The sequence below is a fragment of the Talpa europaea genome (assembly GCF_964194135.1).
Source record: "Talpa europaea genome assembly, chromosome: 2".
In the NCBI taxonomy this organism is placed as follows: Eukaryota; Metazoa; Chordata; class Mammalia; order Eulipotyphla; family Talpidae; genus Talpa; species Talpa europaea.
The window spans coordinates 121732026-121749584 of record NC_140068.1 but is presented as its reverse complement, the minus strand read 5'-3'; the positions used below and the strand labels follow the sequence as shown (position 1 = coordinate 121749584).

General features: G+C 43.5%; 1 protein-coding gene across 2 annotated transcripts in view; it reads left to right on the top strand.

Annotated features, from left to right (window-relative positions):
• Positions 1–17559, top strand: part of LOC311167570 (saoe class I histocompatibility antigen, A alpha chain-like) — a gene marked incomplete at its 5' end in the record, with an annotated part of 516604 nt that overhangs the window by 49775 nt on the left and 449270 nt on the right. The window contains one exon of one of the 2 annotated variants that reach the window (XM_084228675.1): positions 8513–8925. The exons of the other annotated variant lie outside the window; for it this stretch is intronic. Within the exon in view, the coding sequence (XP_084084801.1) occupies positions 8513–8805 (293 nt within the window). The 3' untranslated portion in view covers positions 8806–8925. Of the gene's footprint in view, positions 1–8512; positions 8926–17559 lie in introns of those variants that run through there. 2 annotated transcript variants of the gene reach the window in all.

Here is a 17559-nt window from a genome sequence, read left to right as displayed (position 1 = left end):
CTGAAACGGGAGCTCTGGTGACACTTTTCCCAGAGTGAACCCCAGGACCCCGCAACTCCAAAAACCTCATCATTATCACCCCCTGCTAGGGCTGCCCCCTACAAGGGGGCCAGTGGCCGGCAGATTAATAAAGGTTTTTTTTTAAATCTGCTTCAGACTCAGGTCTGTGTCTAGCGGGAGATGTTACAGTAGTGAGCCTTCTGGTGAGTTGCTGATTCTGGATAACCGTGCAGAGTCTGAAAGGGACCAGAGACACCACAATGGGCTCATCTCCATATCTTTACCTTTGGATGTGCAGCTGATACCTGCTTGGATCTTATGTTTTGTAATCTAGGTGTCCCCAGCCTCAAATATCTTGGTTTCCATGGCTGTGTGGATGGCTATGCTAATGTCTCCTACCCCCACCTCCTGTGTGAGCCAGGGCTTCTGGTCTTGTGGTGCCTCTGTTAGGGGGAAAGGATGTCCTGAGCTAATTCCATACAGGCTTTGTGGACCCCACCCCCACTCCAGACCAAAGCCATCAGGACATTGGGAAAGACAAATCCCGTCACCACCAAAGGGAAGGTGGCAGGGACCTGAGGGTGGAGTTAAGCAGCCAGGTTTGGTATAAAAACCAGACAAGTGGGCCTTGGGCTTTCTCGGGCTCTCGCCTCTGGGCTTCACTGGTTTTGGCTCACCGCCATTTGGGAATCCAGATCAACGGACCGGGTAGGACTCATTTAAGACTTTATCTCCCACTTTTCTCCCTGAGTTGTACATTTCCTCATTTCCCCTTCCCTTGTGAATAAATCTTTTATTAACCTTTTGTGTGTGCCCGCAGTGGAGTATTAAATCCCTTTTAAGCACGTGAGTGAGGACCAAGTCAGGCAACCCGTTTTATATCGCGGCTGCCCTGTAAGTTTGTTGTCCAACGTGGGGCTCAAACCCATGGCCCTGAGATTAAGAGTCTCAGGCTCTACCGATGCAAATTGCCACTGCTGAGATCATAGCCCAGTTTAAAGACAAGTTTTCTAGAGATAAAAAAACAAAACAATACATTAAAGACCAATATTTTTAAAAAGTCATTAAATATTATACAAATCCTCCTCAGTCTACTTTTTCCATGTATTAAGTCTCGATCCTCTGTCGGTAATTTTTATAAATCCATTTTTTTTTAATAGGGCTTGGTAGGTCTTTTCAGTTCCAAAACATATCTATATTGCCAGTCTTTTTTTTGTGAATTTTCTGAAGACAAAACTCAGCAAGTAACCTTTAGAAATAGCAAAAACTTGAAAATGACCATACCTAAAATTATGGCTTAAGGTAAAAGACAAGGATGTTTGCTCAATTTTGTGACATGCACATGCACATATATATTTCAAAATAATCAGAATCGCCCAATAATATAATGCCAGAGCATCTTAAAAATCTCATGTATTTTAGAACACTTTAATCAGCTTTCTTTTATATATGCTGAAAACGTATAACTTCCCCCTCAATGACAATATTTTTTTCTATGAAATTTAACATCTCTAGATTGGTCCAATGTGTTTTAGCATTTTCCTACAAGGAGAAATAATTTATTAAGAGTCCTAACACACATCAAATTGTTTTACTAATCAAAAACTTTACTATTTTTGAAATTTCAATTTAAGAAAAATTTTGTCACAGGCTTAATAAATATATACAGATTTCTATAAAACAACACTAAATTACTCAGAGTAATAACTGGAGGGTTTTTTTTAAGTAGTTATATTTTTACAGTGCTCAACAATGCTGACAGATCTGTATTTTTTTAGTTTCCAAGTCTGAGGTTAAAAGAGAACCAAGAGGGCCTCCACGGTGGCGCAGCAGTTGAGCGCTGGGCTGCGAAGGTGTCCGCAGCCTCTGCAGCACCGGTTCAATCCCCGGCCACTGGGTGAGGGTCCCACCTGGCGCTCACCTGGCGCGCAGACCTCTCCTGCCGCCCGCTGCTCCCCTCAGCAGTGTACTTCGTCCATCTGCCTGTTCTGCTCTCCGCTCTGGCTCTGGTGAATTCTCTCACCCTCCTGCGCTTCTGACTGTACCCAGTGCTTGTATAAATAAATAAATAAATAAATAAATCTTTAAAATAAATAAATAAAAATAAAAAAAATTCTTTAAAAAAAAAGAGAAACAAGATTTTAGATAGCCTAGACAGTTTTTTTTTCCCATTAAGAACCAGTAAAAGCAGTTTAAGAATACTTGAGTCTTTACTGCAAATGAAAAAGAAATTAAAGTTTGGTTGTTCATAAGGACACTACTGATAATAAACTTAAATATTTTTAAAGCAAGTCATTCTGTCACATAGCATTTTTTAAGATACTTCTCTCAGACCTTTAAACTATTTTTCTTCCTATTGTACCATTTTTTCAAAGATAGCCATTTTTTTGGACACTAAATTTTTCAAGACATTTAACATATCTGTCTTAAATACATTCCTTTTTTATCATTTTATTTTTCATTTAAATTTTATTTTATATTCCTCATACAATTACAACCCCCTTATTTTGACTGCAAGCCATCCTTTCCCTGCCCCCCACTCCCCATAGAGTGTCTCTGGTTCATAGTTGTTTGTTGATTTTGATATTTTCTTTCTTATAGTTATTCTTTTTCCTGGTCCCTTATTTAAGTTATCTAGATCCCTGCTTTAAGTGAGACCATCCAGTATTTTCCTTTTTCTTTCTGACTTATTTCGCTGAGCATGATCTCTCCCAGCTCCATCCATGTTGCTGCAAATTGCATGAGTTTATCTTTTTTGAATGCTGAGTAATATTCCATTGTGTATATGCACCACATCTTCTTGATCCAGTCATCTAATTTTGGGCATTTGGGTTGTTTCCAAAGCTTAGTTATTGTAAATAGTGCTGCTATAAATGTAGGGGTGCAGGTGCTCTTTGGAATTGATGTTTCTGTGTCCCTTGGGTAAATACGTAGGAGTGGAATTGCTGGATCATATGGAAGTTCTATGTTTAGTAGGTCAAGAAATCTCCACACAGCTCTCTTTTTATGACCAAGAACAAAAACCAAAGGGATGTTATATCTTCAGCCCCACGGTGTGAAGCACAAGGAATCTTCAGCCCCACGGTGTGAGGATCTTTAGCTTCGGCCCCACGGTGTGAGGCCCTTTAGCTTTGGCCACACAGTGTGAGGCCCTTTTTCTTAGCTGCTTGTCAGTGTCTTACCTGGCTGAGGCATCAAGGCACCCTGCAGCACCTGGCCACCAGGCGAGGTTCCCACATGGCACTCAGACCTCTCCTGCTGCCAGCTGCTCCCCTCAGCAGTGTACTTCATCAGTCTGCCTGTTCTGTTCCCTGCTCTGACTCTGGTGAATTCTCTCACCCTCCCACACTTCTGTATAAATAAAATAAATAAATAAAATGAATAAATCTTTATTTATATATAAATAATAAATAAAGCTTTAAAAAAAAGATCTGGAACAAGACAAGGATGTCTACTTTCACCACTGCTTTTCAATATAATACTGGAAGTCCTAGACAGAGCAATAAGACAAGAGAGAGACATACAAGGAATCCAAATAGGCAAGGAAGAAGTGAAACTATCATTATTCACAGATGATATGATAATATACATAAAGAACCCCAAAAACTCGACAGAAAAACTAATTAAACTAATCAATCAGTATAGTAAAGTGGCAAGATAGAAAATCAACAACAAAAATCAGTAGCCTTCCTATACACAAACAATAAATCTGAAGAAGAAGAAATCAAGAAAGCCATACCTTTTATTATTAAAACAAAAACAATCAAATATTTGGGAATAAACCTAATAAAAGAGGTAAAGGACCTATACAAAGAAAACTATAAAACACTGTTAAAAGAAATAGAAGAAGACAAAAGAAATGGAAAGACATCCCCTACTCAAGAATTGGAAGAATTAACATCAAAATGGCCATCCTACCAAAAGGAATTTACAGATTCCATGCTATGCTATTACAATAAAAATTTCAATGACATACTGCAAAGAAATAGAACAAATATTGATGAAATTCATATGGAGCCACCAAAACCCCTGAATAGCCAAAGCCCTCCTGAAAAAAAAAGAAGGGAATTGAGGCATCACACTCTCAGATTTCAAACTATACCACAAAGCCATAATAATCAAAACTGCATGGTATTGGAACAAGAACAGACACATGGACCACTGGAACTGAATAGAAAATCCAGAAATAAACCCACAGATTTATGATCAACTAATCTTTGACAAAGGAGCAAAGACTATGCAATGAAACAAAGAAAGTTTGTTCAATAAATGGTGCTGGGAATACAGGGACACTATATGCAAAAGAATGAAGTTTGACTGCTACCTCACATGATACACAAAAAACAACTCAACATGGATTAAAGAGCTAGACTTAAGACCTGAAACCATAAAATATAAAGAAGGAAATATAGGCGAAACACCACATGACATGCACCTCAAAAACATCTTTGTAGACACATCACCCAAAGCAGTGATAATGAAGGCAAAATATAAACAGCTGGGACTACATCAAGTTAAAGAGCTTCTGCACAGCAAAAAAGACAATAACCAAAACAAAGAGAAACCCCAATGACTGGGAGAAAATTTTTGCACACAACACTAATGATAAAGGACTGATCACAAAAATCTACAAAGAGCTAGCTGATGAGACTCAACAAAAATAAAGTATATAATGCAGTCAAAAAAAATGGGCAGAAGAGATAAAAAGGAACTTCTCCTTTTTAGGAGGAAATGCAAATGGCCAACAGGTATATGAAAAATTGTTCAACAGCACTTGTAATCAGGGAAATGCAAATCAAAACTACAATGAGCTACCAACTTACACCAGTGAGAATGGCACATATTAAAAAAACTAGCAACAACAAGTGTTGGCGAGGGTGTGGAGAAAAAGGAACTCTTCTGCACTGTTGGTGGGAGTGCAAACTGGTCAAACCACTATGGAAAGCTGTGTGGAGATTCCTCAACCTACTAAAGATAGAGCTTCCACAGGATCCAGCAATTCCACTCCCAGGTATTTACCCAAATGACACAGAAACATCAATTCAAAGGGGCACCTGTACCCCTGTGTTTATAGCAGCACTGTTTACAATAGCTAAGCTATGGAAACAACCCAAATGCCCAAAAATAGATGACTGGATCAAGAAGATGTGGTACATATACACAATGGAATATTACTCAGCAATCAGAAAATATAAACTCATGCAATTTGCAGCAACATGGAGCTGGAAGGGATCATGCTCAGCGAAATAAGCCAGAAAGAAAAAGAAAATTACTGGATGGTCTCACTCACAGCAGGAATTTGGAAAACCTAAATAAGGGACCAGGAAAAAGACTAACTATAATAAAGAAAAAATCAAAATCAACAAGGAAATATAAACCAGAGACACACTACGGTGGGGGATGGTGGTGGTGGGGAGAGGAAGGATTAGGGTCAAAATAAAGGGGGTGCTGGGCCTCCCCTGGTGGCACAGATGGCTGTGCACAGCGCTGTGAAGCTGTGGGCAGCCTCTGCAGCACAGGTTCAATTCTGTCCAGCCAGAGAGGGTCCCACATGGCTCAGCAGACCTCTCCTGTGTCGCCTGCTGCCCCCCTCAGAAGTGTATTTCAGTCACTCTGCCTGTTCTGTTCCCTGCTCTGTCTCTGGTGAATAAATCTTTAAAAAAAATAAGGGGGGTGGAATTGTATGGGGAATACAACCAAAATGAAAATGTATACATTGTGCAAAAATGAAAAATTATGTAAGAATTATATGAAGTAAAATATTTTTAAAAAATCATACATTAGCACAAGTTCCAACCAATACGCAAGAGAGGCCTGTGGAAATGTAACAATAGGAAATATTCCATGATATTATTTCAGGTTTCACTTTACAAATAACCTTCGAGAAACTACCACCTGTATATATATATATATATTTTTTTTTTAAAAGATTTATGGGCCTCCCCTGGTGGCGCAGTGGTTGAGTGCTGGGCTGCAAAGCTGCCCTCAACCTCTGCAGCACCGGTTCAATCCCTGGCCGCCAGCAAGGGTCCCACATGGCATGCAGACCTCTCCTGCCACTCACTGCTCCCCTCAGCAGTGTACTTATTCAGTCTGCCTGTTCTGCTCTCCACTCTGGCTCTGGTGGATTCTCTCACCCTCCCACACTTCTGACTGTACCCAGTGCTTGTATAAATAAATAAATAAATCTTTTTTAAAAAAAGATTTATTTATTTATGCATACAAGAACTGGGGTGCAGGAGGTGGTGAGAGGATTCACCAGAGACAGAGTGGGGAGCAGAACAGGCAGACTGAGTGAAATACACTGCTGAGGGGAGCAGCAGGCAAGTCAGGAGAAGTCTGCTCTGCCATGTGCGTATCTCCATGGCTGGGGATCAAACTTGTGCTGCAGTGGCTGTGGATAGCTTCATAGGTTGTGTCTGAACGCCTTGTGCCACCAGGGAGGCCCCATCTGTTTAGTTTTAATTCAGTATCAATATTCACATTTATCTCAAAATATTGCTAGTTTCTTCATTCCTCCAGGCTGCTGCTTCCCCCAGCCCAAATCCACTCCTCCTAAAAGTGGGGAAGGGAATTTGGAGCCTCCCCTGTCTGTGGATGTCACACTGTTACAGCATCACGTCTCCCTCTCACAGGCTCTGTGGGGTGGGGCAGCCTTGATGACCCCACACTCACCCCCATTCTCTCTCCCCATTTCCTGGGAAGACAATCAGCATCCTCCTGCTCCAGTTACAAAGTCTCCAAGGACTCTCCTGGACTCCTTCTCCCCAGGCTCCTGGATGAGTGTGATGCCCCTCCCCCTCCTGCTGCTGCTCTGGGGGCCCCTGGCCCTGATGGCGACCCGGGCGGGTGAGTGCGTGTCCAGCTGGACACTGTTGCTCCAGGAGGGAGGAGCCAGGAGCCCCCGCAGGTGCAGGACCCCAGGAAAGGCTCATCTCCCCCAACCTCTTGTACCCCCTTCAGGCTCCTTGTGTTCTGGCCCCTTCTGTCCCTCCCGCCTCCCCTGAGTGCTCTGGTCCCCTGAGTCTGGGCCCTTCTTGGCCCACCGCCCCTTTTCACTCTCACGGCCCCGCCCCTTTCTCCCCTCCAGGCCCATCTCCCTGGGCCCGCTCTGAGAGGAGGGTCAGCCCGGGTCTCCCCTCCTGCCCCCAGGCTCCCACTCCCTGAGGCTTTTCTACACCATGATGTCCCGGCCCGGCCTCAGGGAGCCCCGCTACATCGCCGTGGGCTACGTGGACGACACGCAGTTCGGGCGCTTCGACAGCGACTCTCCGGGCCAGAGTGCGGAGCCGCGGGCGCCCTGGGCGGGGCAGGTGGGGCAGGAGGCCCTGGACGAGGAGACTCAGAACCAAAGGGACAACGCGCAGTGGTTCAAAGCGCTCCTGAGGGACCTGCGCGGCCGCTACAACCAGAGCGAGGACGGTGAGCTTCGCGGAGCGGGGCCAGGGTCAGGTCACCCCCATTCCCATCATGAGGCCGGGGTGTCCCGGGTCTCAGGGTCCACTGACCCCTCGAGGCGGGTGGATCTGCCAGGACCCTCCACCGGGAAGAGCCCGCGGGACATTCCTGCCTGCATTTCATTTTCAGTTTAGGTTTATTGAGGTTTATTCAGAGAGGGCGGGGTGACCTCGGGGCTGACCACAGGGGTGGGTCTCAGGGTCTCACACCCTCCAGAGGATGTTTGGCTGCGAAGTGAGCCCAGACCTGAGACTCCTCGGCGGGTATGACCAGTTCGCCTACGAGGGCGCGGATTTCATCTCCCTGAGCGAGGACCTGCGCTCCTGGACCCCCGCAGACTCGGGGGCTCAGATCACCCAGCGCGCGTGGGAGGCGGCGGGCAGGGCCGAGCGCGTCAGGCACAGTGTGCAGAGCAGGTGCTTCCCGTGGCTCCTCAGATTTCTAGTTTTGGGGAAGGAGGTGCTGCAGCGCACAGGTAAGAGGGGCCAAAAGGCCTTGGACCTCCCCTCAAACTGGAAGAGGGGGGTTTCGTGGGGGGCGAATGGAATCATGGGCAGAACAGCAGCTGCTTTCTGGGCAGAGAGGGAGAGTCCCCCTGGGTGTCCTGTTCTGTGCTAGAGAGAGACTCGCCCAAAAGACACCACTTTTCTGGAGGGTTAAGGAATCCAGTCTCTCGTGAGGGAGGGGAGGCCATCCTGAAAGAACTCTTCCAGGATTCTTTTGACCTGGCAGCCATCCTGGGAAACATAAGCTTCTCTTTCAAGGTCTTGTTTTTGGTCTGAGAACATTTCTGGACCTGACTCCTGCCTTTCTGTGTCATTCACCCTCCAACCAAGTCTGGAGTAAAAATCTGTGTTCTCCCCAGAGACCCGCATCCTCCCTCATGGGCTCTTACCTAATTATCCCAGATTCCCCAGACTAGGCTGGTTTTTGGGTTTTGTGCTTCCTCCCTCCAAACCAATTGTCATGTTTGTTCTGAGGATGGTCAGTGAGTCTGCTTCAGTGTCCAGGAAGGAAAACCCAAAGTGTGATTTTTTTTGACCCTTCTCCTCAGATCCCCCAAAGACACAGGTTTCCCTCCACGTCACCTCTGACCGTGATGTCACCCTGAGGTGCTGGGCCCTAGGTTTCTACCCTGCAGACATCACCCTGACCTGGGAGCGAGATGGGGAGGAACTGACCCAGGAGATGGAGCTGGTGGAGACCAGGCCTGGGGGGGATGGAACCTTCCAGAAGTGGGCGGCTGTGATGGTGCCTTCTGGAGAGGAGCAGAGCTACACTTGCCATGTGCAGCATGAGGGGCTGCTGGAACCCCAAGTCCTGAGATGGGGTAAGGATGGGCTCTGAGTTTCTTTTTTTCTTTTTTTTAAATATTTGTTTATTTATACAAGAACTGGGGTAAAAGTTAGAGGTGCAGGAGGGTGAGAGAATTCACCAGAGACAGAATGGGGAGAAGAACAGGCAGACAACCGAAAACACTGCTGAGGGGAGCAGCAGGCGAGATAGGAGAGATCTGCCATGCCATGTGGGTATCTCCCTGGCCAGGTGGCAATCGAACTCGTGCTGCAGAGGCTGTGGACAGCTACAGAGCACTGCATTCAACCCATTGTGCCACCAGAGAGGCCCTGAGCTTCTGCTTGGAGGAATCAGGAGCCCTTCTGGAGAATTTCAGAGAGTCAGGATGTTCCTGGGGCTCAGGGTCTCATCTTCCTGTCCCTTCCAGTGCCCCCTCCTCAGTCCTCTGTCCCCACCGCGGGCATCATTGCTGGCCTGGTTTTCCTTGGAGCTGTGCTCACTGGAGCTGTGGTGGCTGCAGCTGTGATGTGGAGGAAGAAGTGCTCAGGTAGGGAAGGGAGTAGGGGAATTTGTCCACTGGGGACTTTCATGTCCCAGGGAGGACTTGCCTTACCTGGGTAGGAGGAAGTACCATCCACACATATGTTGCCCAGTCTGGTGCTGATTGCTAACACTCAGGTTTTTGTAAAACACTTTTGAAAATGAATCACCAATTATTCACCTTATAATTGTGGTGATGGGGATCTGTTTCCCAGCAAATGCCAATGGGAAGGGACCCTGCTGTGGAAAGACTCCAATTCCCTTTCATATCCATTCTTCATATATCCCAGTCCTGACCTGGGTCTTCAATCACAGTTCTAGAAATTTCCCTGTGACCCAGACTTGGAGATTCCTTTAGGACTCCATGCGCTGACTACTCCCTTATCTCACATGATGTTTCTTCCTGTAGGGGGACAAGCAATCAGCTACACTCAGGGTGCAGGTAAGTGTAGATCAGGGGTTGGATCCCTGAGCCCCTGAGGACAGTGTAGAGGGAACTCTAGGGAGAGTCACTGTTGCACGAGGATGATCAAGAGGTCACCTGAGGATGGCAAGGGAAGGGCTGACCGAAACGCTGAGAAAACTCGCATATGCCAGGATGGAAAACCACCTGGGAGGGACGCCCTGGACTTGCTTCGTCCTTGGAAGTCTCCTTGGTCGTAACTTAGCAACAGAGACTCACAAGGACAGGCATGTCCGACAAGCACAAGGGCTCATATAAGTGATGTGTATGAGCTCACGCACATGGTGTGTGAGGCAAGGTTGTTTTGGCTTTTTCTGACTTATGATAAAACGCAGATGTGTTTGTTCACAATTCCCATATAACCATGCTGAGAAATGTAGAGAATCACTGCTTGTAGCTGAAAGCATTGCCCCGTCTGGTGGGTCCTTTGCAACCAGCGTCCCAGGTCTCAGAGCCCACTGGAGGCTCACAAGTGGCACCCAAACAGGGACCTGAAGGAGAAACCTCCCACTGAAGTGACGAGGTGACAGCAGTGGTCACGACTCCACAGAAGGATGTGAGTAGAGGTGGGAATTCCAGATGGGGCAATCTTCTTCAAGGCTTTCTACTTTCGCTTTGCTTCTGCAGCATCTGCTTTCTCACCATAGGGCAAAAATACCCCTTAACCAGATTCTAGAATGTTTAATGGTAGTTGAAAAATATAACCCATGGTTCCCAGAGGGCAGGTTGCTGGATATAGAAACTTGGGAACAAGTAAGAGATAACGTGACACAGTCTTATAAATGGAGGAAGAAATGCTTCAAGCTTTTCCTGTTAATTATTTGGGGTGGGGGGAGGCCAGGGTTTCTGCCACTAGAGTTTTGCCATTTGTTTTTTTTAAGAAAAATAAAAAAGTTATTTCTAAAAAATGGTATTCGAAGTTCATTCACAATTGTTAAAGTGATAGGAAATGGTTATAATATGACTATATGAGACTAAAAGGTTTTTATTAAAATAATGTAAACCCACTGTGGTGGACAGGTGGAGGCTACCCCAGTCTCAGCAAGCAGCTGCCTGGACTTTTTCTCCAGTGTTGAGATCACTGGCAGGTCTCTGCTGCCTTTCTGCTGTGGGGGACTGGACTCTCCTTTTGTCCACCTTAAAACACCATTCTGGCCTGTTCTATAGGTAAAAATCCTATTTCCCTGTGTCTCCTACAAAATGCTTATTGCTTGAGTAAAAACTTTTAAATTTACTTACTTGCTCTTTTTTGTCTTAAAAATATGCTTGTTCTCAAGGCCTCCTCTGGTGGCGCAGGTGGTTGAGTGCCACACTGTGAAGCTGTCCGCAGCCTCTGCAGCACTGGTTCAATCCCGGCTGGCTGGCGAGGGTCCCACATCGCGTGGCAGACCTCTCCTGTCTTGCCCGCTGCTCCCCTCAGCAGTGTATTTCGTCAGTCTGCCTGTTCTGTTCCCCGCTCTGTCCCTGGTGAATCCTCTCACCCTCCCGCGCATCTGACCTGTACCCTGGTTCTTATATAAATAAATAAATAAATAAATCTTTTCAAAATATGCTTGTTCTTGGTGAGATAAAACAATAACAACTTAAAGCCAAAGGATCATTTCTTTAAAATATAAACTCAAAAAAAAATTTCTTATCTAAAAAAAGTTAGTAAAAACTGCCGTGACTGTTGTAGTCTCAAGCCCAAGGTCTTTAGTAATAATTAAGATTGGACACATATTCTATGTAAAGATTTTGGCTTTTAACTCATTAAAAACCTTCTTAATATAAAAGTGTAACAAAAAAAACTTGGTAATTGAGAATATCAAACATAAATGAGAAGCTAAGGCATCTCAAAAACTAGGTTGTTTGAGATGTTTTATAAAGGCTCTTTTACAATTTTGAAGGAATTTTTTTTCAGGTCTTAAAATACTAATGTAAATTCTCTGTGCACAGCTTCTTCAAAGCCAGAGTCACTCTTAAAAATACAAATTTAAAATATGTTTGATCTAAAAGAATTGTTATAGAACTAAAATTAAATCATTAACAGGTTTCTCAGTGTCTTCACAAATATTGATAAAATAAATATCTCTTAAAATTTATACACATGACCAAAGTTGAATATGAATATCAAGAACTCTCTGTTTGTTTGTAACTGTCTTTGTTTTGTTTTGTTTTTTACCTCCAGAGGATTAATTATAAATCTTATGATATAATTCAAAGCATATATGCTTTAAAGTTATAATGTTAAGTATTAATAATTTACTCTGTTTAAATGTGTTTATTTCAAAAGAAACTTCTGGTATAAAAGGTACTTTTGTCTTTCCTACTGAGTCACATGTATATGAAAAATGTACATAGTATCTATATGTTACTCTGATTTTTCTTGTTTTTATTAATCTGCCTAATGCTTGTTTGATTATTAGCCAGCCTAGAAAAACTTGGTATGTGCCATTGTTTTATTAACAGCCCTGCAAAATGGAATTCCAGTCATAACAGGAACTAAAGCTACAACTAAACTTTCTTAGATACCTTAGTGTCTTGGGAACACATCAGCTGGAATAATTTTTGGTTAAAAGTAACTGAGTTTTAATCCAATGGGTTGTTTTAAAACATGTACTTATAAACTCGCATTGGGTATAACCTTAGCTCTTGTCTGGGTTAATGATGTTGGGTACATAATGTCTTTTAAGTGTCTGAAAAATTACTAAGGTTTTTGAGATGAAAATTAAAGGTTATGATTTGAATGTCAATATTATACTTAGGGCTGGAACTTTCATAGAGATTAAATATGGTTGTTGTTGCTGTTTTCTAATATTTATGGCAAAGCTTTCCAAAAATCTAAATTGAAGTAAAATTTGGTAGCCTCTCATTTGATCAATTGAAGGAAATTTTGTGGAACCTCAGTAAAGCTCCAGAAACACTCCACAAACTTTCTCCCTTTCCTCCTGGGAAAGACATTAGATAAATTTGTACTATTTGGTCTACTTAATAAAGTTACACTGAAAGGGAAGTATTGTCACTTGGAAAATGGTAAAACTTTGGCATGTACAGAAATGTTAATATTGGTTTTCTAAAACAAAATCTAGTGCAGGCCATGCTACTCATGCTGTCTGCCAAGGTCCGGGCATGGGGGAAATTTCTGAAACGTCAGAAAACTCCTTAGCTGGCTCCAGCTACTTCTTTTCACTCGGTTGTGGCAGTTATTGAAACCATGGAAGTTTTCTATAAGATCCAGAATAACACAATGAGTGCTGGCATCAATGCCAGTTTCGGTGATGCACACCTCAGTAGTTTAAGAAAAGTGCCTTCCAACATGATTGATAATGAAACGGTTTCCAATGATTCTCCACATCCTCCAATTTGTAACTCAGTTACCATGAGTAACATTGAGTTCTTTAACAAGCCACATTTGATAGAGCTGTTGGAACCAGAAGAGAAGGCCCTGAGGCACCAGGGGAGGCAAAATGGTCTGAGAAAGACACACCATATACTGTTCCCATGGTACCAGGAAACCTTAGGTTCTATATAGAAAATAGGAGGCCGCCCTCCATCTTACAATCCCTGCTTAGCCTTGTTTTATTTACCTAGCCTGACCGCATAAATCATGTAGTGTGTAGCACCTGTTTTTATTTTCTGAATAACATACATCACCTAGGAAAATATGTAACCAAGTTAATGTAACCAAGTAACCAAGTTAATCATAGACTAGGAAAATTAAGAAATGGGTTGTGCACTGAGTGATCAAAAATAAATTCTGACACAATGTAAATGACATAATGCATGATGTAATGATCAAATAAAAAAATTCTGATGTATAAATAAAGACCCTCTGAGACCCTCAGCAGGAGATACTTGCACCCTATCAAGTGTTTGTGTCTCCTCATTCCCTCATCCCCTCATCCCTCCACTTTGCTGATGCCATCTTGTCCTGTGAGGACCCTTGACATGACATTTTGCAGGAGCTGGCCTCCGGCAAAAATCTTTCAGTACCTGGTATGTATGCAAATTGTCAATGGTTATTGTTGCCTTGCAATATTGTGTACTTCAATGGTTTCTACAAAAAATAAAGAGAAAAGGCCTCAATTGATTCAAATTGATGCAACTTTTGACAGTAAAAATTTTCTGCAAAGGACTGCATAGACTGTTGGAGTTACACCTGATTTTTACTAGGTTTTAGCTAAGTTGTATTTACATTTTGTGTGGCTTTGAGTGGAATTTTTCCAGGGAGTTGACATAGAGCTGAACCAAAAAAAGGAGAAACTGCTGCTTTGTTCATAGGGTTCCAGAGACCTCCAAAAATGATGAGGAAGCTTGCCTTCATTGGCAGGACTGGCCAACCCAGAAAAAGAAAAAGTCCTGGTACCCTCAAAAAGAGGAAAGCCCAGGTGGAGTCTGGGGAGACCAGCTGTGTTCCTGAAGCCTATTTTTAGACCCTATTTTAACAGTTCCATCTGATCCTATTTGGAGTATTCCAACAAAGCTATCAAAAATTGCTGTTTGGTTATTCTGCCTTGTGATTTTATGCAAAAATAGGCAAATTGGTCTAAAAGTAAATTTAGTTCACAAATATTTTGCTGTACTGTTATATAAAATTGGAATCAAGGTGGAGAAAACTTGTTTTTAAATAAGTTAAACTAGTTTTCAGAATTTTCTTTTTGCTTCTTTTTTCCTGTGATTTGACATATTTACTGTTTGTTTTGGTTAATGCCTTCTAATGCTTTTTTGGCATGGCCTAACTAATTTCCAGTAATGAAGGATTGTCAATACTGGAACTTCATGGACAATACTGGTGGCAGACTGTTATTCTCTAACATACACAAAACCCTGGAAAAAAACTGTTTCCTAAGACTACGTCCTGGGATCTGCCCTTAAAAATCAAAAAAGGGGGAGAGAGTCCCCTGCTACACTGATTGCTCAAGCACTTATTACTCTAATTTTTTTTAAATTTGCAGGCTGATACTGACTGTTCTGCAGCTAAAAAGCATTGGCATTCAGAAGTGGCTGTAGTAAAACAGCCCATTTGGTGGAAAGATGAGATGACCAATCAGTGGGAAAAGGGAGAGGTGCTCACCTGGGGAAGAGGGTTTACTTGTGTTTCTCCAGGTCTGGAAGCCAGAGAGCGGTGGTTACCTTCAAAACTGATTAAGCCTCATTATGGCCAAGAGGGGGAGATTCCACTTCAAGCCTCTGACTCAGGAGATGAACAGCTTGAGCCTGATAGCAGTGACCAACCCCACTTTCAACAGCAATAAGGCAGATCCTCCAACATGGGGACAGTTGAAGAAGCTGGTGCATCAAGCTGAGAGTGGTGGCCCATACGAAGAAACCTCAAAATTCTGTGATTTTGTTTTTTGAAATGATGGCCATTGTGGAGGTAATTGGTGCAGAATTTTTTTATTGGATCTATGTCCCTAATCCTCCACTGCTGCAGACTATGAGCTGGAATGCAAGGTCACAAGGATTCCAGGCAGCTTTGGCAGCCTCACCTTCATCTGGATGAGGAACTGGAGGGTTGCCTGGGCAAATTACAACAAGCTGTTCAATGGCTAGGTGGCCAGTTTGTAGCACTTCAACATCAGATTATGCTACATTGTGACTGGAATGTCTCAGCTTGCTATGTGACTCCAGTGCAGTACAGTAGTTTGAACCACTTCTGGCAGGTAATCCGATACCACCTGACAGTATCTCTGGTAATATGTCCTTGGATGTTCATGCTCTTCAACAACAGGTGTTGGATTGTTTTTTGCTTGATCTACCCAAGGAAACATATGAGGCACTGGCTCAAGGAATAGCCGAGGCACTTCAGGGAATGGACTCACAATCATTTATGCAGAGCATGACCCATAGCGTTAGTAGTGCTGTGATTGTTGTACTAATATGTGTGATTATTTTTTGTGTAGGATACTCCTTCCTCTGCCGAACCATGAGTGAACAATACTCCACCTCAAAGATCTTAGCCCTCTTTTTAAAGAAAAAGAAAGGGGGGATGTTGCATGAGGATGATCGAGAGGTGACCTGAGGCCGGCAAGGGAAGGGCTGACCAAAACGCTGAGAAAACGCACATGTACCAGGGGGGAAACAGCCTGGGAGGGACACCCCGAACTCGCTTTGTCCTTGGAAGTCTCCTCTGTGGTAACTTAGCAACAGAGGCTCACAGGACAGGCATGTCCAACAAGCCCAAGGGTTCACATATGTGGTGTGTGTGAGCTCACGCGCATGGCATGCGAGGCAAGTTTGTTTTGCTTTCTCTGACTTACGATAAAATGCAGAGGTCCTTGTTCATAGTTCCCATATAACCATGCTGAGAAAAATAGAGAATCACTGCTTGTAGCTGAAAGCATTCCCCCGTCTGGTGGGTCCTTCGCGACCAGCGTCCCAGGTCTCAGAGCCCACTGGAGGCTCACTGTCACCCTCATCATTTCCTCCGAGGGTCTCATCTCTGGCCTCTGACCAGGTTCTCTTTTGTGTTTCCTCAGCAGAAACAGTCCCCAGGACTCTGGGATGTCTCTCATCCCCTGGGACACACCAGAGAGAGATGTGAGAGGGACATTCTGAGGATGCAGTGGACTATTGAGAATGTTATCATTTAAGGTGATTCACCTGAATTTCTTCAATATTATTTTCCTTCACCGAGTGAGAGAGCTATGCCTTGTGTAGAACTGAATGTGGTAGAATTTCTCTCACCCCCCCATTATATCAGTGATTGATATAAATTTCTTAAATTAAATCTATTCATTGTTAATTTTTGTATAATATTTGATTTCTCTCTCAGGTGTAGTCCTTGTAGTTCCGTCACCACCATAGCACCCATGATCCATCACTACAGTCCCTTGTGCTCTTCTCTCCCCTATTTGGAACCATCTCTCTCCCTTTCCCCTTCTGTATGTCTCAAATCTATAATCAGGTTGCAAATTTTGTCTTTATTCTGACCCTCTGTTTGGTTTCGTATATATCACATATAAGGACAACCACCTGATATTTTTTTTTCCTTTTGACTTATCAAGCTTAATATACTCCCTACCATATTTCCCCATCCATATTTCCCAAATGGCATAAGTTTATGGTTTCAATCACTGAGTACATTCCACTGTATATATGTACCACACCTTTTTGATCTGTTCATGATCCCCTGATTTAAAACACAGTGACAAATCACTTCATGTCTGTAAGAATGCCTTATATTAGAAAGACCAGATATTAACAAGTGCTGGTGAGAACATGGAGAATATGGAACAATCCTACATTGTTTTTGAGAATGTAGACAGGCTCCTTTTTTTATTAAAGATTTGTCCTTTTTATACAAGAAGTGGGGTACAGGTCAGAGGCATGGGAGGCTGAGGCGATTCACCAGAGACAGCGGGGCACAGAACAGGCAGACAGACTGAAAGCACTGCTGAGCGGAGCAGTGGGTGAGATAGGAGAGGTCTGCTGTGCCATGTGGGAATCTCCCTAGCTGGCCAGGATTCGAGCCCATGCTGCAGAGGCAGTGGACAGCTTCACAGTGCTCTGCTCAACCTGCTGCGCCACCAGGGAGGCCTCTGGCTTGGTTTTGATGTCAACAATATCAAGGTTTCTGCAAATAATGAAAGCTCTCCTGACTAAAAAGGAGAATGGAGGCATCATACTGCCAGATTTCAAATTATACTACAAAGCCATAATAATTAAAACAGTATGGTACTGGAACAAAAGCAGACACACAGACCAATGGCATCAAATAGAAAACCCAGAAATAAACCCACATATTTATGGGCACCTAATCTTTGACAAAGGAGCAAAGTATATGCAATGCAACAAGGACAGTTTATTCAATAAATGATGCT